At 42.6% G+C, this 23544-nt stretch overlaps 1 protein-coding gene across 1 annotated transcript in view; it reads left to right on the top strand.

Moving 5' to 3' along the window:
- The window catches only part of WNT7A (Wnt family member 7A), a 181012-nt gene that overhangs the window by 2771 nt on the left and 154697 nt on the right, over positions 1–23544 (top strand). Inside the window, exon 2 of the mRNA XM_069643566.1 lies at positions 1305–1531. Within this exon, the coding sequence (XP_069499667.1) occupies positions 1305–1531 (227 nt within the window). The remainder of the gene's footprint in view (positions 1–1304; positions 1532–23544) is intronic.

Raw genomic sequence — 23544 nt, 5'->3', positions numbered from 1 at the left:
GTTCAAAGACCCTCACTTTCTGATTGAGACTGGACTCGTTGACATGCACAACAGTAAAGTACATTCGGATGAACAAACTATGGGCAAATAAAATCCACTAGAATTGATTGTATGTGTTATTTTTGCTAATATGTGTGAATAGTGGATATCCTGAACACATGACTGTATATGACTGCTCATAGGTTCAAGAACTGCAGCCCGGTGCCTAACCAGAGTAGTCTAGGACAGGGCTCTGCAATTTATGGCTCGCCTGACGTTTTGGACACCATCTCTTATCTGCCCAAGCCAACATAGTCAATAGTGATGGATCATGGGAGTCATAGCCCAAACCATCTGGAGAACCACAGGTTCCAGACAACCGGCCCAGCAGAATGGTACTGAGGCATAATTGCATTCATTGTTCAGCCACTGGCAGGCTTTCATGAGGCGCCAAACCTTCAATGCTTGTAAAACAACCGTTCTAACAGTTCCATTCAACACAGTGGGCAGGGAGTTCCGCAGGAGTGGGCTCAATGCGAGTGGACTGTGAATTAGCATGCAGCAAATCAATTGTGCTATTGTTAGTAGCTTCCCAATGGAAGACCACAGCTATTGATTATAAAATAATTTAAATTTAGCATTTATATAGCGCTATGAACCCTCAGGCATCTGAGCGCTGCTTATTACCCACTGTGTGTGGCGCTCACTTATCAACCTCGGAAGGATGAAAGGCTGAATTCTCACTTATCAACCTCGGAAGGATGAAAGGCTGAATTTGGCCCTGCCGGGATTCAAACCTGTGTCAGCAGGCTCTGCACAAATGTCAAAGCGACTGCTCTACTCGTTGTGCTATCGGACCTGCTACCAGCTAACCTTGAGGACTACAAAAGTAGTTGTCGACTTTGCCCCGTGTATTTGGGATCACAGATCTAGATTTTTATTAAACAGAATGTCGACAAGTGGAATTTCCCCTAGCCATTATAAGTATGAACCTACAAGGGTTATGTCATTATGTTATAAATTGCCAGGCGTGGTTTAAGGTCACCTGATGGCATAAGGCCAGTTGGAATCTACTGCAGTGAACAGCCGCATGCCTTTGTTAAAGATCACCCCATTGACATTGATGAAGACCTTAACCTGGCAGAGTTCCTCCACCGGCAGCAAGCAAAATTCAGTCCAAATGGACCACATATATTGCCAAAAGCATAACACCTCCATGCATTAACACCTCCTTGCATTAACCGCGCTGCAGCGTTTTGACAGACATTACAATTGACCGGTCTAGCCAAAACCCATATCTGACTGTCCCATCTTTCTCTTTCCAGTGGCTTTTCCTCAGTTGTGGCTCTAGGGGCCAGTATCATCTGTAACCGGATTCCGGGCCTGGCCCCCAGGCAGAGGGCCATCTGCCAGAGCAGGCCCGATGCCATCATAGTGATTGGAGAAGGGGCTCAGATGGGAATCAACGAGTGCCAGTTCCAGTTCAGAAACGGGCGCTGGAACTGCTCGGCCCTGGGCGAGAGGACCGTCTTTGGAAAAGAGCTGAAAGTGGGTATGTTACCTGTTTCCTAGTCCTGCATGCCCAAGCCTGAAATCCTGTTCTGTACCATTGGGCACCCATTTAAAGGGTGGGCTGGCTCCCAATTTCCTCGTAGGCCCCTTCAGCTCTAATTTAAACAATTTCATTTGAAAGTGCATTATTGATTGCAATAAATCACACTAATGAATCACTCTGCGCACAGCATGCATTAAGGTTTCTGAAGTGCAAACCAGTAACACACATTTAACCGCATGTGATTACCAGTGTACTGCTAATGCCACCTTTCTCTTTTGGGTGGTGAACAGCCACCGACTTATCCCCTCCCTGTGCCACAGGATAGTCACATAGCTCTGATCACATATTCTTTGATACTTGGTTGTATTGTGACTGTTGAGTTGCTGGTTCACCATCTCACTGTTTGCCATATGATAGCTGAATATCTGTGACTGGCATCTGAACCGAATGGGCAATGGTGCTGAGAGAGTCATTTCATGCACGGCCATGCAGAAGGAATCGCCACATCACCTTGTCCCCACTTCTGTAGGGCAGTGGGAAGCAAAACGGTGCAGAAACCATGCCCAATTCGTTTTTAAGTCACAAGGCCATGACATTCCTCTCACATTCATTGGTTTGAACCCTTCTTCTCGAACCATGTTCCAAATTATACACTAACTTTGAAATAGAGGACTACTTGTGAAGCAACACAAAAATATAATTAGCACATGGAAAATGTTATTGACCCCCTCCCAGCCAATCAGAATGTTTAGAGTGAAGTCAATAACTGTTGGCATTGACTGTATTCTGAAAATTCTGTCTTCGGAAGCAGATCTGGAAGCGACAATGGAATTACCAGGCAACATTTTTTTCAACAAGATATTTCCTCTCTTGGAGGAACTTTTTGGATGCAACATGCGATTTAACACACACAAGAGAATGATAGAACAATGTATAATGCTTTCACTTTCTTATAAAGATACTCTTTACTTTTACTTGACACCTAATGCCTGCTCATGTTAAACCTGTTCCAGTTCAACCAAGTTGCAATTTAATTACTTAACCTATGACGACAACCATGTTTTTGAAATCCTACAAAATAAGACCACATTTAATTTACTAACCCAGTTTGTCTATTTACTGTACTCGCTCCTAAAGCAACATTTTCTACTTCAACATCCAAACCCCATAACATTTATTGCTACAGCCACCATGTGCTAATAGCCTTGCAGAGCTCCGAAGCGGGTGAACAAGTGGGCAACTCTGATGACCACCTTCTCACCCGCGTGCAATATAATCTGGTGAAGCATCACCATTGACTCCCCTTTGCATTGTGAGGGATTGCACAGTAGCGCTATGAGCCAATACTGTGTACAATTCATTTCCATCCTTAAAATGAAGTTGCACAATGTTAACGAAGCTCATGTAGATTTTCAGAAATACAACATGTGCTATTTCCTAAAATCTCTGACCTTTACCATCAATCAAGCAGGATTGTCATAATTTGGCAGATTTCAAGACTGATTGAATTCAGTAACACATTTCTAGATTCTAATAGTTAACACAATTGTATTTTACCCTCATAGATCGGAAGGGTATCTTCTAAAGATTTAGCATATCAAATGTAAGAACAAAGATTGGTAGAATGAAATATGGAAGACACTTCTCTGATATAATTGTTTTAATTGTTAGCAATGTGCTTAACACAATGCCTTCCCTTTTACATTACCTTCCATGTCCCCAACCATCACCTAAATGTGTGAAAAAATATAAACAAGTGGCGCTTTTAATATAAGTAGTCAGTGCTGCAGTCATTAGTCTAATTTATCACTGACACAATCAGTATCAGAAAAGCTAAGACTAATGGAAAAGTGATCAAGATGCAAAATGAAACCCATAACTTATGGTAATCGATAACTATGGGCCTGCTGTTCCAGCCTGATTCATTATTTCCCAGCCACATGTTTTAGGTTTTGGTTCATGGTGTAGCCAAACATCAATGCTCGGAGTGAGAAGATGAGAAGAAAGCGGTCTCGTGTGGATGCTGCTTTGGGCATGTCCTCAGCATCTACACACTCATGGCACTCAGGCATTGGCCGCACACCTCACAACATGGCATGCTATTTGCTCATTAATGCTGCCTTTCAGATTTAGCAAGTACAAAGTGCTTTGTAAGAGAACAGAAGATGAATTCTAGCAACACAGCTAAATGACAGTTCTGCCATTAAATTCATGTATATCTTTATAATGGAGTTAAGTTTGCTAGAGGAATACCTTTGCCTTTTCATTGCTTCACCGTGGATAGTTAACTGTTCTGCTGTTCCAGAGGCCACCAGTGATAACAAAACCAGTACAGGAAATAGACAGCATCTTGGCCTGCATCCTTTATAGTGATATGTTGATGGAACAATTCATCCACAAAGAGGAAAGTAATTCATAATCGTGATTGCTTTATTTGACAAGTATTGTTGCCTGTTTAAGTAATGTCACCATGTCAATGCTTTCTACAGGCCAGTAAATAAGTAATTATGGTTGCATTAATTCAGTTGTGCAGGCTTCACCAAATGGACTATATTTCAACAGTGCATCCTTTCTACTTGCCTAATGTACATGACATTTGATGGGATTCTGCTAGATTCAGTTGCCTATATTGCTTTTCATGCAATATATAAAGCAAGAGTGGGCAATCTGCTGCCCACCAGATGTTTTGGCCTGCAACTCCCAGCATCTTAACCAGTACGATCAATGGATTTGTGGACCAAAACATCTGGAGGGCCGCATGATGCTGAACACTGTCCAATATCTGAAACTCCAACTGCTACAACTGCACTCAGTAAAATCGGACATGGAGCCTCTTGAGCCATCACACTCTTGCTGTAATGAGCCTTGACTGTCTCATATTTTTCGCCTGATGGCAGGCCACCCTGGAATAATTTCCAGTGGAATACTTACATTTTGTTCTACTGGGTTCCGCTGCTCACATATTGGTTTGTCTGCATCTGCCGAGCCATTAAGAAAGTTCCAGTGGTGATTCTATTTTATCCTGTCAGTTTCAATTGTTGGTTCTGCCGGTCTTGAGAGCACAGCTCAGCAGTCCAGGCTGCAAGTTGTTAGTTGGAATCCTGGTCGGGATGTCTCCGGCCTTCAGCCATCAGAGCTTGATAAATTGAATAGCATTTGATTGGGTAGAAATAACAGCTATCATTGCAGTACTTAGAAGTGGAAGAAATCTTATGTTTACACATGTCTCTCTCTCTCTCACTCCCCACCCCCCTCTCTCTATATATATCTATACTTTGTGATGTCTTCAGTGTGCTCGTGCGTTAAGCGGCAGGGTGCTCAAAGCTACGGTGTCATAGATCCAAACACTTGCGGAATCTCAAGGAGTTTGTTGGGTTAAAGTGTCACCTGTGGTTAATTTGGTCCCCCCCGTAGGAATACTATTTTTTCAGATGACACAAACCTTTTCGTAGTTTGATGAAACTTAAAAAAATATATAGACCTCACTTTCATGTGTTCTTTCACCCATAGCAAAAAATCATTGGAATGATTTACATCAAACCCGCTCGAGAAAGTGGCGTCTGATCCCCCTAGTGATCTTCACTTGGTCTGGCACTTATTTTAGGAAAATGGTGAAAAAAGTCAGAAAAAGGACTAAAAAAGAATTAGTGGTATTTAGATATCTGCAGATCGACATGTGACCATGTTGGCCTTGATAGGCTTGTTTGGGTCCATGAACATGACCAGGTATGCAGATTTACATAAAATCATTTATGAATGGGCACTTGAAAGAGAGCCATTCCATTTGGCTTAAGACCACAGAGCCCCACTGCTTTGCAGGAGTAGCAAACACTGTGCCATCTTCTCCCAGGGTCCTAGCATTGATTTCTAATATGTATGCCAGGCATCATGTCTTCAAGGGAGAAGGGCATCCAAGTCCTTTATTAGCTAGGACATGGAGAAGCGCAGGGTAACCAGAAAGAGGGTCAGGGCTTTTCTTTATTGTATTGGACATTGAGTGTGGCGAAAACAGGCTCTGCAAGCTCACCAGCTCTAATTCAGCCCCCTACACTGGTTGGGAGCTGAAAGCACTCCCTGGTTCTATCTATCTATCTATCTATCTATCTATCTATCTATCTATCTATCTATCTATCTATCTATCTATCTATCTATCTATCTATCTATCTACTCTTCCTTTATCTACCTATCTCTATTGCTGTCCTTATCTGGTTAACTACACGCCTCGCTTCTCTCCTCACTCAAAGGCTCCTCATGTTCACGGTGTTGATAAAGAAAGGACATCAACATTTACGTCACTTGCTGAATTGAGACTCTAACCATCTCACATCCATACGGCCTTTCACACCTGCATTCATCCAGTATTCGGTGGGCACGCTGCTAATTTGCCGTCACTTAGCAGACACCAATCTGTGGGCAAACATCGACCTTGTCTTCACATAGCAGAGACCGCACCCTTATAAAACATTGACTCACAATGCTCAAGGGGGGAATTGCACGTAATACAATGCGGATCGTGTTTCTGCTTTCCTTATGACTGAATACACATGCCACATCATGCGCAGCACAATACTAATTGGGCTACAAAAGCTCCACTGGTAGATACGGGTATCTAAGGTACTGCACTCAAGACTCTGGTTTAGCTACGTTGGTTTACAGGTCCAGCATTGCAATGTCAGTGGCCTTTCAGTTAGCATTAGTTCTGTAATTATAGTCATTTCATACATCTTGTTAGTTTCTAGATAGGCATGCAAACTATGGGAAGCAGAACATGCATGGAGGGTTCTTGTCATCAGTGGCACTTATCTGTGCCTGGCAGAGTCTGGGCATCATGACCCTGTCGGCTCTCTGACTTCCTTGTTCTACAGTGAGGGTTTTTGATCCCTGTGGCTGTCTTTCTGATCCCCGTGGAGGTGTCTGGCCCGCTACCCACAGGGGAGCCTTCTCTTCCTCATTTCTGAAATGGCGAGCAAGGCAGCACAAGTTCAAAACCGAACACTTGCCCAATATGGCAAACAAGAATGGTGCTATGGGATGCTGGAACCTCATTGTAATGAGGCTCCTGTGCTGGCTGGCATTAGGGTTGACAACTCTAGCAGTGGTGCGTGGGGTTATTAAGGTGATTGCTGCCTGGCAGGCACTGCACTAGTCAACATCCGAGAGGATGGAACCAGCCAGGGAGACTGGGATGGCAAAGGTAGCATTGATAGTTACCCTGTCATCACCATGGCTGTTTTTTCCTCACAGGTTGGTCTGGGCAAGGATGAACATTTTTGTATCTGATGCCAATTGGATTTTAAGATTCTTCCCCCAGTCCATGGAGCTTGTGGAGAAAATGTGGTATATTTTGTGGCAGAAAATGTGTCCCGGGAGGATAGCTCAGCGGCAACGTGCTCGCCTTGGAAGCCAGACAACATTGACGCAACACAGGTTCAGTCCTGCACTTAGAAACCTCTGGGTATCAAGCGCATTATAATTAACATATCATATCATATCATATTGGAAAGGGCAAGAAGGCCTCACATAGGTGGCATTTGTTGACAAAAAGGTTCAGGTTTGTGGATCCCGAGTGGACACAGACTAGGTTTGAGGCTCGTGGAATCAGCTACATCTAAGTCAGGTCTCTGTTAGCCTGCAGATGTGGCTAGGAGCAGGCCTTGATTGAGGTCTAAGTCATTTCTGCAAGGGCTTGTGGACCTCGATCAGGGCTGAAAGACAACTAACAATCTGTTATTGCCTATTGACGTAGTTTCAGGCCTTTGGGCCCTGAGCTGAGTTTAAGCTAGGTCTGTGCAGGGCCTATGAGCCCCATCTTAAGGCCTGCAGGCTCCAAGCTACATAAACCCAGGCCTATTCAGAGCCCACAGACCTGATTCCGAGTCGGTGACCCATGAACTAGGCCTGTGAGATGCCCTTGGCCCATGTACTATGGCCCTGAGCAGGGGCAGCGCTGTGTCTGTGAGAGCTCAGTGGGCTGGCTCAAAGCTCAGAGATGGGTCTGAGCCAGGTTTCCAGGCCAGGCATCAGAGCTGCAGACCCAGAACTGAGTCAGTGTGGGTTCCGATGCTGGGCCTGTGCAGGGCCTGCAATGTTAGCTTGCAGCTTGTGGCCTCTAAGCTAGGTCTGTGAGGTGACGTGAAGATTTGTCTTAGGGTTCCTGGGACCTGAAATGGGTATGATTCTGGTCTGTGTGGTCTTAAGAACCTGGCATGTGGCTAACAAGCCCTAAATTCGGTCTGCACTGGGCCTGCATGCTAGGCTTCAGATCTGCAGACCCAGAGCCAGGTGTAAGAAGGGTCAGCAGCCACAGACCTGGTTCCAGGGCCGAAAACCTGGAACAGTGTTTGTGCAGTGCCCACAGAACTATCAGCAGTGAGGAAATGTGCATTTTAAAGGTACATGGGCCATGGCTGAAGACCATGTCCCTGGCAAATTGGCTAATGTGGCTAATGTGCATGGCTGAAGCCCATGCCCTGGGCACAGTGTCAACTGGTCAAGGCTAGAGGCCATGCCCAGTGAGCACAATGGATGGCTTAGTGGTGCCAAGGGCATTGGTATCTTGGGGGTGCAGGCTGCTTGAGCAAATGCCATTCTCGGCTTATGTGTCCACTTACCATGGTCGAAGGCCATGCCTAGCGTGTAAAATAGGTGTCACAGAAGCACCTGGGACATAGCCGAAGGCCATTGCCCAGCTAAGTGACCACTGGGCATGGCTATAGGCTATGCTCAGTGGAAGACATTGGGTGGCTTGGAGGTGCTGATGTTCATGTCCCAGACAATGTAGCCACTAGTCATTGGCACAAGCCTTGGCAAGTGGGCACATGGGGGCTTACAAAGGAGTCCAGGGTTTGTCTACCACCTCGCATTGCTCATGATGCCACACACCATATAACAAAAGACATGCATGCATCCACAGTTCATACAAAACACGAGGAACAAAACCTGCTAATTAAAATAAGCAGTACTACAACCCAGAATGGTTATGTTGAGTTTTGCCTTTCATTTCAGGCTAACATATAAGAAAGTCCAAATGGGCCCTAAATATTATTTTCGAAAATTAATTCTCTATGGTATTCAGCAGATCTACGTGATTACAGGGCAGCCCGATATTGCGAATCAAAAATATCGAATCACAAAATTGTGCTTGCCCAGTGATCACATAGCAACGCATCCAGCACAACATGTGGTGTCATGAGCCGTGCGTGGCAGCGACAGAATTATGGTTGCTTTAGGAGGCATAACTGGGCAATTTCTGTGGTGTCTGTATTTTGCTCTGCAACTAAAATGCATCCTCAAGAACCTGAGATATCCCACCCACCCTTTGCCACTAGCCTCTGCTGTCTCAAGATTGTTTTACTGAATGGTGGGGTTTCCTGGTGGAAATTCTACATAACCATTTGTTTTCTACTAGCTCTCCTGGAAGAACGTTTCAATGGTGATTTATTTCAGTCGGTGTGCACTGCACCATCCTCGTCTGTGCATTCTCAGACAGGGCCCGTTGAGTTCCACTGTGTCCCTCCCCTAGAGCAGCATTTTCTCACTATCCACTTCCCCCTCGAGCCCTTTCTCACTGTTTGATATTGGGGCAACCAGTTGCTGTCCTGCTCTGTGCCACTTTAAGCATATGAACATTTAAAAAGATAATAGCAAGATCATGAAACACACATATATACAAAATTTAGTTTTCAGGTCGGTGGGTGTTCAGGAGATAAGAGGCTCATTATAAATTTAATTATTTTATTTATTGATTAGATATACATATAGCCAATTGGCTTTGTATAACACATTAACAAAACAAAATAAATACCCACAATCTAAAAACATATTACATTTTCATATGTGCTATACAATACAGTTTAAAATTGCCACAATTTTCAAATAAAATACCACCATAAAATATATCAAGTTAATATCATTGCCTCGCATAAAATTCATCCATTGCTCAGAGATCTCAGTCATCACTATGTCATTGTTATAAGATTTAAAACATGTAGTTCGCAGATCATTTAGACTTTCACAGCACATGATTAGATGATGAAGGGACTCAACTACATTTACTCCACACAGGCGACAATACTTCAACATATGTGTGGAACCAATGTTCGCACAATTTGTTTCTAGTGCATCAGTCACATTATATGTCATCATTAGGTAGGTGCCAATTATGCCAGCATTGGGATAAGCAAGAATAGACAACACTCTACTCATATCTTCATCAAGAAACCTGCCACTATGCTTTTTAGATGCTAAGTTTACAATATTTTGTTCATGGCAATAGTCCTGCACTTTGACCTTAAGTCTCATTTTTAAAGATAGTAGAGAAAGAGTACCTGGATCAGACCCATTAGTCCATGTACAGTGTAGTCTTTGAATGATACCAATGGTACCAATCACCACATTACCTTCCAGACTAAGATATGCTTTTATAAATGGCACAAAGATAGTTTCAGTGCGGAGTGTTGCAGCTTTCTCATAGGATAGAACACATTGGCAGATATATGCATACAGATAACTTTTGATGTTGAATTCCAAATACAGATATTCCACACTCACTCTCGGAGGGAGACGTAGTAATTTTCTTAAGAGAATAGACTCAAAGACCACACTACGTTTGACAAACTTATGCCCCCAAATTTCCACAGCATAGAGCAGCATTGATCTTATTTTTGCAAGGTAAATGTTGAGAACTGCAATGACCGAATAACAGCAATTGTGACCAATAAAAACACTTAAAGCGTTTGCAGCCACAGTACATCTGCTCTTGATAGATGACCACTGTTCCTCCCATAAATACCCTGGTCTGGAAAAAATGCTGGGAAAAAACGCAGATAATTCCGGCGCCAGCATTTTTTCCAGACTGGGGAAACAAATGATTGCCATTGGGGGCAGTGATCTATAAATAAATGCCAGAATCACTAGCACCGGTACTAACAGTTCCAGGAATTCCAGCAATCGCATCCCATGGAGTCCCTTTGGACTCCATGGAATGGGAACTTACTGGTATCGCAATCGCCCGTAATAATCCGGCAGTACTGGGATATCGGGCGGTGGAAACGGTAAGGCTGTTTTGCATGTATCCCGCCGGAATTAACGGTGGGATACTGGCAAAACTGTAATGAGGGCCTCAGCAAGGGGGCTGGGCGGAGTTAGCGCCGTGCCACAATCAAGAAATGCTGTAACAGTGCAGAATTGTGCAAAACAGGTCAGGGCTTCAGCAGTTCCAGACACTGTCTAAGAGCAAGAGTGTCTGGAACTGCTGTAGCCCTGACCCGTTTTGCACAATTCTGCACTTTCACATCAGAATAACTTTCCCGATGGCTAAGCCCTCTAGCCAGCGGGAAAGTTATTCTGGTGTGAAAATCTGCTTAAATAAGTGAGATTTTTTGTTTTTCTCTGAAACTCGTATGGATTTGTTCACCTTGTGTCTTTGGTGGTAGGGGGTAACAGAGGGGGTGCCTCCTGCTCTGATCGAGTGACGTCACAGGTACATCTTTCGGAATTTTGTCACTGAGAGAGTTCTGGAATATGAGGATCTCAAAGTTCTTGTGGTTATATTTTCCTTGGTGAAGTCTCCAAGATACTCAGGGACCTTATGGGCGATGCACCGGGATTTAAATTCAATTCTCTTTTTGCGCAGTAGTCAGTGCAGGGCCTTCCGGGCTTGTCAGATATGTTTATACAGTTTAATTCTCAAGATGAGCGTGGCTGCTTTGTATCATTTGCAGTATGCCAAGATGCAAGCTGGCATAGTGATCCAGCTTAGATAATACTATAGTCTTTGTAACCACAACTCTGCGGTGCTTGCCCCAAAATGGTAGAATTTGCTTCCACATGTGCGGATAGCAATGGCCAACAACAGAAAAGTCATGACTCTGCCTGCTGAAAGAGAGTTTGCCATAGAAAATGATGCTTACGTTTTTGCCTTCCTACAGTGGGGGTGGGGCAGTCCTTATTTTGTAAGAGAATAAGTGCCATGGCCCAAATGTTTTTTTGCAAGTTGCTAACACATTGGGGTGAGCATCTCCCAGCCCACTGACACCATCCATGCCTTCTCCATACAGTACTAACATAATTTTTGTTAAGCTGCAAATACCACCGGGTCATTGAGGGGGATGGGTACATAGAGTGATTCACAGATACCCATCGACATAACACATTGTGTCTTGTAATAATATAAATATTTAAGTGTTTCTTTAAAAAACATTTTTGTTGATATGTGTTGCTGTGATCCTATCCATGGCAAGTGGAACATTTTAACAATCTATCAATGTTAATGTTAAAGGATATTTGTACCACGCACTATCACCACTGGAGTGGTCCCCTGGCGCTCTCACGGATCTGAAAAGGGAACGGGGGGGTGAGTTAGTGGGAATGAGCGGGAAAAGTGCAAGAGAGCAGTGATGTACTGTTGGCAGCCTCAACACTCTTAACACCGTTCGCTGGGCTTGGGGTGCTTTCCGTCCGGTAGCCGCCATGTGCTGTTGTGGTCTATGTGTGGTAGTTTTCCTGTAGCGATGTAGTCAAGTTTGTGTGGTTTTTTGTGCTATAGGGTTGTGGTTGTGTTTGTTTAGCATTTGAGAGGTGTATGCAAAGGGCTGAAATTGTCAATGGAAAATAAGAGCTAACATGCTTTCCTTCTGTGTTAAATTATTGGACAATTGCAGGCAAAATCATAACTGAACTGATGAACGTGCCTGTAACACTGCAGCAAGAACAGATGCTAGACACTCCTCTTTGATATTGGCTTTTCACTGACCTTTTCACTGACCTTGCCACTGTGTTGGGGCTACTAGCTGGTGACTGTCCTGTTGTTGTCAACCCACTTTGCTGGTTTTTACAGTAAATAGTTTGTAGTAATGTCAAGCAAGTTGATTAAAGCACTGTGCGGGCATTGCCAGCATCAGTGCCCAACAATGTCATCTTTTAACTCATTGTTATTCATGAAAATGGATAAATAGCAATGCCCTGCCAACCTGGGTTATCAAGTTTGTGAATAATAATGAGCACGCCCAGGATTAAGAAACCCAGGTCAGTGAACACTGTTGTTTTTATATTACTATGACAGGCAGTTAAAATAATAAAGTTGCCAAAACACCACAACATGATCAACCTAGTATTAGAAATAAGTGCCAGGGCTCAGAAATAAGTGCTGGGCCTGAACCCTGGCAAGCCCCGCCACCCCCACAAATTAAGCACTTGAATGGGTAACCGAGGGTGGGGAGCAACGAGAAGGGAAGAGAGTGTGGGATGTTCGTACTGATCACTGCTTTGGATGCACTTAGCTATTGATGGTGATCAATTGTCCAGTCTTGAATGGCATTGAAGAATCTCGATGCTCAGCAAAGAAGGAAACAGGAACAAGAGATATAGCTAGTCTTAGCACATCATACTTGCATGTTTCTAATCCAATCTGCAATTAGAGGTGAGTCTGTTGTTACTGGCACAGAGTTTATTGGTTTGACATATAAACGAGAACAGGTGAACTTGTATAACGTACTTTTGAACATTATCTACACCCAATGGAAACCTACATGAAGTTAGTGTGCACATGTAATGCTTATTATTTGCGTCACACGATGGGCATCATTATGAGTTTTCTAACTCAATTGCCATTTCCGAATGAAGCGATAGACATCTACTAGCTAATTAAAAGTCCTGGAGACTCTAGGTTATTCCCATTTTGGAGTCCAATTTAACATGATTGGGAAGATGCCGTATTGCTGCCCTGGTAGTACAGCGTCTGGTAATGCATTTGGGTCAAATAATTTGTCTGAGCAGCAGGTGGATTCTTTGGATATGGGTTTCCAACTTTATAATAGTGCAGAGTGGTCAGAAGGGTGGCATTTCGATTACACCTCTCTCTAATTGTACTGCACTGCATTCTACTGCACTACCTGTAATGAGGCCCCAAGAATACTGGAATGTAAAGGTGTCTTTGAACACATATAATCATTTCACTTCATTAATATATTAATTTAATTACACACATTTTCAGGGCAAGCTTAGTACTGCAAGAAGAAACCTGATTTTAAAGCCTAGAGTCTGGGTCAGACACCATGACCATCTCACCCATATTGCTTTGCAATTTACATCCAAAATGCCCTGAATATAGGTAAGACACCCTCATATTTCCCTCCACATTGTCCACCTATGGCCATTGACCCTGCACAGAAAGGTGAAAGTATAGGTCCGACTGCATTATTCTTCATCCCTCGCTGCCGTAGCAACATGCATCAGCATGGCAATGATAGCCAGACTTCATAAGTATTTATTCCACACTGCTTGTCAAAGAGCCTCAGGTCTGCACCAAAGGGTCAGATCATTGGGCAGCTATCATGATCATTCAACACACATGCCGTAACAATGGGCATCAAACTGGGCTTGACTGGCTAAAGGATATGCAAGATTCCTTGGTTAATGCACCATCAGCTTCGTGCTAAATTGACATGAAACCTGCATTTAAAACTTAGAGGATGAGTGAAGCTTGTGATCATTAAATCTATGCTATTCACATCCAGAATTGATCCACCCATCATATCTGCCACTGTACCTTAAAGATGCCCCGATTCTATTCGCACTGCAATCTCCACAAGCATCCAATTATAATTGGCGCACACCCACTTAAAAGAATGCAAGGTTATGGAAGACTGTCGGATCCGTTCATTCATAGTGTCTGGCTTGTGCCCCAGACCTGCTCTGGAGCCTTAGAAATCGATTAGGCACTATGAACATTGAATCCACACTGCCTGCCAATGCTCCACACACCTTGCATGAAGGGCTAGGGTTTAGACCGCTACACATGGTCATCAAACACCCATTTGAATGCATATATCCTACAAAAAATCATACAGTCTACCTCAGGGTGGAATAGGTTAGAAAATAAGCAAAGCCAACTGACATTGTGGCAGCACGACACCTTTTCCTGTGTCCTGGTGTGGAAATGTTCTGCCAGCAGCAGTGAAAGTGGTAGGATTGCACTGCTCCTCTCCCAGAAGAATTCTAAAGGGAAAACCCATTTCAGGCCGACTCGCACGCACCTAAACACCAACGACTCCCCTGGGGGAATGTCCTGGATGTGAAAACTATATTTTGGACCCAGGCCTCACCTACAGACAGGGGAGGCCTTAACACAGCAGAAGCAGTGGGGTTTGGGCTTCTGAAAGGGAAAGGCTGCTTCTTCTCCCATTCATCCCCTACTCCGGATCGTTGAATATGCGATACAGCAGCTGTGGGTAAAGGGGAACGGGAGTTGTGAGGACCTGAGTGGCTGAGACGAGTGAGTATCTGGGTTGGTGTTGTCTAGCAGGTGGGCCATTTGCTGTTTGATGACCGGGGATCCAGGCAGCAGAGGCTTAAAATATATTCTAGAAGGGGGGACGTCATGTGACTGATGGGCTAATTATTGTGTGTGTGCTTGTTAGGAGATGGAGTAAAATGAGCTCTACTGATTGCCATGTGTGTTTTTTATTCACTCTAAATCTGTACTTAATTATTTGATACGGATCTAGTACAAAAACGCCAAACGTTACCGCAGGAGTCCATTATCAGTACATCAGGCACATTAACATTTGATATTAGGGTCCATCGATAATGATGCACTCGTTGTAGATGATGTAAATGGCGGGAGTAGTTGAGACTGAGTAGTTCTTTGCGTTAAAGTTGGAGATGCTTGAGGGTTATTTTCTGGATGCTTAGGAACGACCAGGATGTTCCAAAGATCTGGTGTGCTGTGATGTGTAGTGATGTCATGATTGGTGATTTGCATGCAGTGTTAAATGTGTGAAGGGAGGCTGAGCTTCTATGCATGAGGGTTGGAGATAGCAGCAAGCTGTGAAGGAGCTAGAAGGTGATCCAAGCTGGCGGTATAAGACAATGCAATTATTAATATTATTACTACGGTATTCTTTAAGTGTGGCACTATCTTTGAGAAGCAACTGAGCACTTTACAAGCCATCGGGGTAAGTATAAGGCCTGTTCACATGTCCCAAGTGTAAAGGTGCACCCAATATGCGAGGGGCCATGATAGGGAGATATGAATGGGATATGTGATGACCACTGCAAACAGATGAGGAGTTGTGCAAAGATAGAGTGGTTGAGGATCAATGTTGTGCACGATGGAGTTCACCAGAGTCAGCAGATGAAACACACACAAGAGGATAAGGGACGTCCCATCGGAAAACGATTCAAACCAAATTATATCGAAGAACTTGAAATGGAGTAACTTCATGAAATCTGAGAGTTCTCAGCTCAGGCTCCAGTTGTATGTTATTCCTGCAATAGATTTACCCTTTGTCGTTGGAATAGTATACTCCACCTTATTCCGTTGTGTTACATGATGTGGGTGGAAGAATTGTGATATCATGAGGGGTAAGGTTTATGGAATTCCGAGCGTGTGAGTGGTGTATGGATCGGGGGCTGGAAGTATTTCTATGGCTGCGGGTGGTGGATGTAGCAGCAAGCTGGGTAGGGGCGTTGAGATGTTCCGACGTCGATGGAAAAACACAATGAAAGGCGTTCAAGTCACTTTAGTCACTTTTGTATGGTGGCCCTTCTTGATAATGGAATGCCGAGAGGGAAAGCAGAGAGAATGGCCTGCATCTTGGAAAGGCTCAGGTGGGTTTATGTGAGGCCGGGCAGAATTTAGGTAGTCTTCAGTGGTATAAAGGAAGGTAAGGGTCCAATACCTAGGTGTCCATGAGAGCTAGAATCAGGACATTTTATGGGAAGCCTTTCTACCTTTTACCCCATCCCTTTTGATGTCCCCGTGAGAGGTGAATTTGGACTTTTTGAGCATGACAAATTGTGATGCTTTTTCCAGGGTACTGGAGAGAGAAGTGGGAAAGGCATTTTTGCACTAGTTTGGCCGCTAAATGAAAGTGTGCTTGGACAGTCCCTCTGACTCTATGGTGTACAAAGTGTAAATAGCTGTATTCTGGTGGACATACTACACCACGGAGCATGCTTTCATACAGCACTAATCGTCTGCACAAGTGTCTGCTTTTGGGTGTTTTCATTCTCAAGAACATAGTTAACTATGAGATGAACCATTTAAAGAAGATATGGGGCATTTTCATCTAGTTATTTCTTCTAGTGTAAAAATGATGTCTTGCACCTCGTCGGAGAACGCTCTTATTAATAAAACTGGGTTGAACTTTAGTTTGAGTGAGTTACCTTACGTGTTGTGCGTGGGCAAACACGTTGGACCAGGGGTTAAGGTGGCAAAAGACAGGTCACCAGTCAGAGGAGGACCAACTTGTCAGATGTCTTCCTGACGTGGTGTCTGTTGTGCCTTATTAGCTGCCGGAAGCTTGTCTGAACACAGCAGCATACAGGTGTCTGCTAAAGAGCATCTGGTTTGGCAGTGCGCTTAGGAATGGCCATAGGGTGTTTCAGAGATCAGGGCAAGTCTCCCCGAGGCCCCTTTCACCACGTTTGATCTGCTTGAACTTCAACTCAGAGGTTATCAGGCAGAACATGACCCTGAATTCCAGGTGGGGGCACCGGAGCACAGTAGAGGGAGACGTTTTGTAGATAGCTAGATATTTTATTCCAGGAGGACTTATGCATAAATCACAATAGTTTACATTTTATCTTGTACTCCACTAGGAGCCAGGGAATTGCTTTAAGGAAACTCAGTTTATTGATTTAAAGAAAGCACATTAATGAAAGTCTAAAATCTTTATGCTACAGACCCTGGAACGTAAATCTAAAATTAAATATACATTTTAAACATTTTTTAAAAGGTTCTTTAAATTACTTTTCATATTTATTGTCCTTCGTTCATGCATCAAAGTAAGGCAGTGTATTTGCAATGGTAAGTTAAGTCTTTTTCCTAAATGTCAAATTATCGAATTCTCCATCAAGAAATAACATTTCTATATTCTTACTATTGTGTCTCAGACCCTGCACATCCAAGCACTGCTCCATGTAATTTAAAAAGGTTTCAGGGATGGACATTGTGTGAAATGATGCATGCTGTCTAGAGTGATCCATGGAGGAGGCTTCCATTTTATTCCCTACTTGGAAAAAGGTTGGCTTCCCCTTGCCTCATCTGGCCCAGGTTTTCTAACTGAAGCAACTAAAGGAGGCCAGCAGTGGCTGCCCTTTTGTTTTTCTTTGCAACTTCATCTGAGGAGACAAAAGGATATCTGTTTTATAAAGCTCTTTATTTATTATAAAACAGCTGTGCATTTATGTTTATCTATGTCCTATCTGTCTTACATCGAACCGTTTCGTTGCCTTATATTTGCCAGTTGAGCATATTGAAATCTGGACTCATATTTATGTTTTAAGAATTTATAACCCACACACAACATAGTGAAATGGATTAGGTGCAGTAAATTACAGACACCTTTGATCAGAATTCAGGAGATGGACCAAACCTAAAACATAGCAGAAAGGGTCAATTTTAAAACCATAAGTGATGCTGGTTCTAGGACTTCTGGAGGCAACACATTCTATAGACTTCTCTGTCACTTATAATCATCGAGGGCTGATTGGCTAATCGAAGATGCCTTGTGGGTTATGCAGTTGGACTTTCTTGACAAGATATAGTGGTGTTAAACTGTGATGGGATTTAAATGTAAGACAGAGCATCTTGAAGATAATTTACTGATTTTCCGGGAGCCACCGAAGAGACTGTCTGGATGGGGAGATTGACTCTCCTCCTGATAGTCTACAAATAAGATGGACTCCTGCATTTGTACAGTCTGAAGATGTTGCACCTGAAAAACTGATAATCGAGTTTACAGAGCATTGGCATAATCCAATCTCGAATTGATTTCTACTGGCACCACTCCAGAATGATCTTCCTTAGGGAGCAAATGGGGGATTCACTGAAGCCGGTGGTGTCTAAAATAGGAGCTGTTTTAAAACCTCACCAATCTAGGCCTTATTCTGAGTTCCACATCCCTGATTAACCCACAGTTTAAAAAAAAATGTTGGTTTAATTTGAGAAGTTTGCACCAAAGAATCTATCTCTGGTTGGTTGAATGGAATTTTGATTGTTAATAGATAAGTGCCAGGCAGCATACCTAAGTCTTTGAGGCATTACACTTCAGCTCACTATTTCTCAATTCCTCCCTTGAGAGGGACAATCTGACAGCAAGACAACATTTTCATGTGCTGACTGATATTGAAATTGGTTTGTGTGTGTGTCATTGACATAGGAATGGTACTGAAATCTTTCCAATTTTGTAATGACAAACAAGGGACTTAAGCGTGAAAACATTTAAAAACAGGAGGGACATTGGTGACGCCCGGGGTACCCCACAGTTATCTGCGATTGATGAGGACAGCACGATTCTTAATTTCACCTCCTTTTCTGCAGAGCAGACTGAAAGGTCAGAAACCAATTCAGGGCTGCATTCAATACATGTGCCACAGAGTCTAGCCACGATAAGAGAAGCATGTGTCAAATGCAGCCAACAAGTCCAACATAATGACCAATTGCAACAACCCCTGATCAGCCAGGGATAAGATCATCTCAGATTGCGATCATAGCAATTTCTGTCCCATGGTTGTGGACGAAACCTGACTGACAGATGTCCTAAATATTCTCCATATCCACAAAGGCCTGAAGATGATGAATACCATTTTATTGGGATCTTGGAGGACAAGTCAGACTTGTTATTGGATGATTGGCAGGGAGGGGTCTTTGTTTGGTTTCTTTAACAAAAGAGGCACATTGATTGCTTAAGTGGGAGAGGAAACGCCCCTTCTCTCAGTGATCTGTTAACAAGCCTTGCACGAGCAGGGTTGATGGTCACTGAAAATGCATGGTCAAGCAGTGATATATTGACATCCTCTGATTTACAGGTAGGACAGCAACTCTCAACAAGGGACTCATTTCTACGGCGGTCACCAACTTGAAAGTGCATTTTCTGTTCAGTATTGTTCCTTTAGTTTCCATTCTTATCGCAGAGAGTTTATTCCCACTAGGTTGTCGTTCTGCTTGAATGTCTGCCACCTTTGATTTAATAAATTGAAGAAGGGTGTCACATGGAGTGATATTCCCTCGGATACATCCGAGAGATTGACATGTTTCAACTATTTGGAAGGTGGTCCCTCGATTTATTCTTAGCCGTGTGCAATTTTTGATGAAGATAATATGTTATCCCTTGTAAATGCCTATTGTACAGATTTTGAGCATTTTAGTACCTGACATTATTTTGCTAACTAGGAATATTGTATTTGGCCCTGCTGTAATAACTGGGTAATGCAGGACCTTGCACTGCTGTACTGATTGCGAATACAAGAATCCGCCTGCTTTCTGCCTATGTTGAATAGGTAGAATGCAGCCTGGCACTGCTGTGCTAACTTCACCTGTTGGAATTTGGCTTTCCTGTGCTATTTGGGCGTACATAACATAGGCATACTGTGTTTACTTAACATAATGCTGTGCTGTTTTAAATGAGTATACCAGAATCTGGCTTTGCTGTGCTAATTGTGCATGCCGGAGTGTGGAATTACTGTGCAAGCGCAGAATAAAGGAATCTGACATTACTATGCTAACAGGGCATAATGGAACCCAGAACTGATGCGTTAAATGTGCATGATAGAAGTTGAAACAGATCTGCCCTCTAGGAATAATAGTCTGTGGACATACTATGGTAACTGGTAATAATGGAATCAAAGTTTTATTAGTAGGTTATGAGAGTATCTGGCCCCATAACGATTAGTGGTTATAATTAATCCTTTAACTAATGTCCCAATCAGGCATAGTGGAATGTGGCAACAATGTTCAAGGTGAGCCAAATGCAATCGTGCACTTCTGTGCTAACTGGATGCAATTGAATTTACCATAGATCATATGGTTTAAGTGGGAAATAAGGAGTCAGGGTCTACGGTGCTACCTTGGCATGACAGTATCTAGACATACCATGCTAATGGAGCAAAATGCAACCAAACCAGGCACTGCTGTGTTAACTACCCCCAATAGAATGTGGTGCCTTTTTTGTTAGCTGGACATTATGCATTCTGGGTATGCTACAGTAACTGGGCATAATGGAGTTGGGCCTTATATTGCTAAATTGAGATCATTTTATGTGGCACTGCTGTGCTAACTGGACATGTTGGGACCTTGTACGGACGCACTAAGTAGGCATTATAGCATATAGCATTACTGTGTTCCAATGACATAATACAGCTTGACAGAGCTGCTCTAAGTGGGCGTGCTGGAATTTGATAGTGCTTTTCTATCTAAACGTATTCAGATCTATCACTGCTATGTTAACTAGGTATAACAGAATGTCACAGTGCTCTGATAATTGCGCAAGATGGCAGCTGGTCATACTTTCCACAGTGGAAAAACAGCATCTTTCACTGCTGTGTTCACCACGATTCTATTATTATTTATTATTTGTTTTGTGTTTTTATATAAATCCTTACAAAAGAGAAGAGAATATAAAAATAGACACACATATAAGACTTAAACCATTACAGTTAGCATAAAACAGTTGACAGTACATCGAATTAAGTATGCCAGATAAAATAGAGAGATGTGCAAAACCTTTACATTACAATCAAAATATATAGCCTCCGTTTCCTTCATCAATAATGCGACATATCGGAATTAGAATCTATGTCTAGAAGAGCTTTCAGCCGGACTCAATGCAACCGATTTACTATGCATTATAGCCCACCACAAGTGATCGAGTAACACCCAGTCGGGATTGGGTACAAATCTACTAAAATACTCAATCTGTTGTATTCTTAGAGCGGGGCAATAAACCAGCAAATGTGGGAACGTTTCCTCAGAATCCTTATCTTCACAAAAGCGGCAATGTGCTACAGCATCTTGTGAACCACATCTGATAGCGACAAATGACCTATTAGAGAGCACATTAAATCTTAAACGCATGAAGTTATTACACATTTTCCTATTCGGGAAGTGCTTCAGATATGGTTCCTTATAGCCAAGTTTTTTTTGTGAGAAACAATCTGGGAATACAACTTCAAACCTAAGACCACGTCATTAGTTACTGTCCAATCATTGTTTTGGACCATCAATTTTACTTTACGCGGATATTTTATCAATGTTTTGAAAGATATTCCCAATGTACTCATTAGACCCAGACATTCAGTTTGGAGGTAAACATGAAAACCTCTTTAGAGGTTCCTGCCCTGACCATCTCAGTCAATGAAGAATACAAAGAATCATCATGACTCACATGCAATTTTCTAAATAGAGTCAGTTTTTTTCCTTTCTACCAAGCTCTGTAACGACTACATTCCCAGTTCATATCTAATTGCAGCGAACACCACACATTTGGGCAAAAAGTATGCAACAGAGCGCCAAATGAAGGCTTCATATTTATTCAATGCAGACATGAACCATGTAGGAAAAAACTCCAGCCCGTAACAAAGGCTTTATAGAATTTCAGATCAGGCAAGATGCAAAATGTGCCATATTTCCTGTCTATTTTTTTTTAATTGGAGATATCTGTTGATATATTTTCTCTCTCAGGTAACTCCTATGATAGTACTTCTTGGGAAATGAAAAAATAGGGTAACCCAGATAATTCAAACTTTATTTAATTAACAATTTTGTATTGTCTAGGAACCAAGTAAAATTGGATATTTACGCCTGCTTAGCCTTAGTATGAGCGTCTTTTGGGGGTTAACTCGCAGATGACTTTCAATTATATACTTATTAAAATCTGTCATCAGTCTTTTAATACACAATGGGTGCATGATGAAATAATATGAAGTCATCTGCATATGCAGCCCAATAGATTTTGCAGCCACCTATCTTAGGTGGCACAAGCGAAGCCCCGACCAAGGAGTTCCCCACGTATGCAATATATAGGTTAAACAGACAAGGTGCCAATGTACAGCCCTGGTGCAAATCATTGTGGATGGGAAACTGTTTTGTAAATAATCCATCCTTATTGAGTCTTACTCTAATTTGCTACCCCTCATGCAAATAGATCAAGAGTGACAATAGTCCATGTGGTATATCAAGCTTGTTCAATTTAGACAACAGTGTATTTCTATCCACTAGGTTGAAAGCAAGAGATAGATCCATCGAAGCCACATAGATCACAGAGGACTTATCCATCCAAATTAATTGTTGAAGGAATGTAAGAAGGAGCCCACCACAATCGGTGCCCATAAGTTTCCTGAAGCCCATCTGATAGGGAGACAGGATATTATTACATATAATCCACTCTTCTATATGTTTCAGTATCAGAGCAGCAAACACTTTCGAATCAGCAACTAACAGTGCTGTAGGGCGGTAGTTCAGGGGCGATAACCTGTCACCCTTTTTGTAAATGGGGACAACTAAAGATATTTTCCACGAACAAGGGAAGTTTAACTTTCATAATATCATTAGATTGTATTAACAACATCTTTGACCATAGATGGATATTACCTTTGAGGGTCATTTTAGTCATTTGATTAGAACAAGTGGCTGTGGAGCAGCTGTCTTTTATGATTACATTTGCGATGTCCTTTATATTAAATGTCACATCCCATTGCACAGTATATAGAGCCCCCCCTTATAACCTCCTTGCCCCGCTCAATCTCACATAGCTCCTGAAAGTGACTATGCCAAGCCTCTTCTGATATGGGATTCGCCTGAGCAGATAATTGGTTCATCTCAATATCATTAATTAAGAGCCAGACATTTCTTGAGTTGCCATTTTTCAAGCAGGCTCAAGTCCTCCACAACCCTTTGGTATATTGCAGCTCGATGAGATTTTAGCTAGTTTTTCCATTTTTGTTTCACTTTCTTTACTGCTTTTTGCGATGGGTCTCTACTGGCTGATCGCTTGTTAATCAATCTAATCAGCCTGCAGGTAGTTGTCTTATTATTTTGTACCACATGATCAAACTTGTGTAAACGGGGGGAGCCCTTGGGGATCTCACAGGGTCCTTTCCCCAAATTCCCAATTCAATCTTGTCAATAAAATCCAAAGGAAGTCTGCGTATACATGTAGTTAACTTCATCTCCAAAGTGGAGCCTACAAAATCACGCAGAAGAAAAGTATTCAATTTGCCTATATTAC

The sequence above is a fragment of the Ambystoma mexicanum genome, chromosome 2p (genome assembly GCF_040938575.1).
Source record: "Ambystoma mexicanum isolate Mex_15411 chromosome 2p, UKY_AmexF1_1, whole genome shotgun sequence".
In the NCBI taxonomy this organism is placed as follows: Eukaryota; Metazoa; Chordata; class Amphibia; order Caudata; family Ambystomatidae; genus Ambystoma; species Ambystoma mexicanum.
The sequence above is the reverse complement of the archived record's forward strand: the minus strand, read 5'-3'. Positions and strand labels throughout refer to the sequence as shown.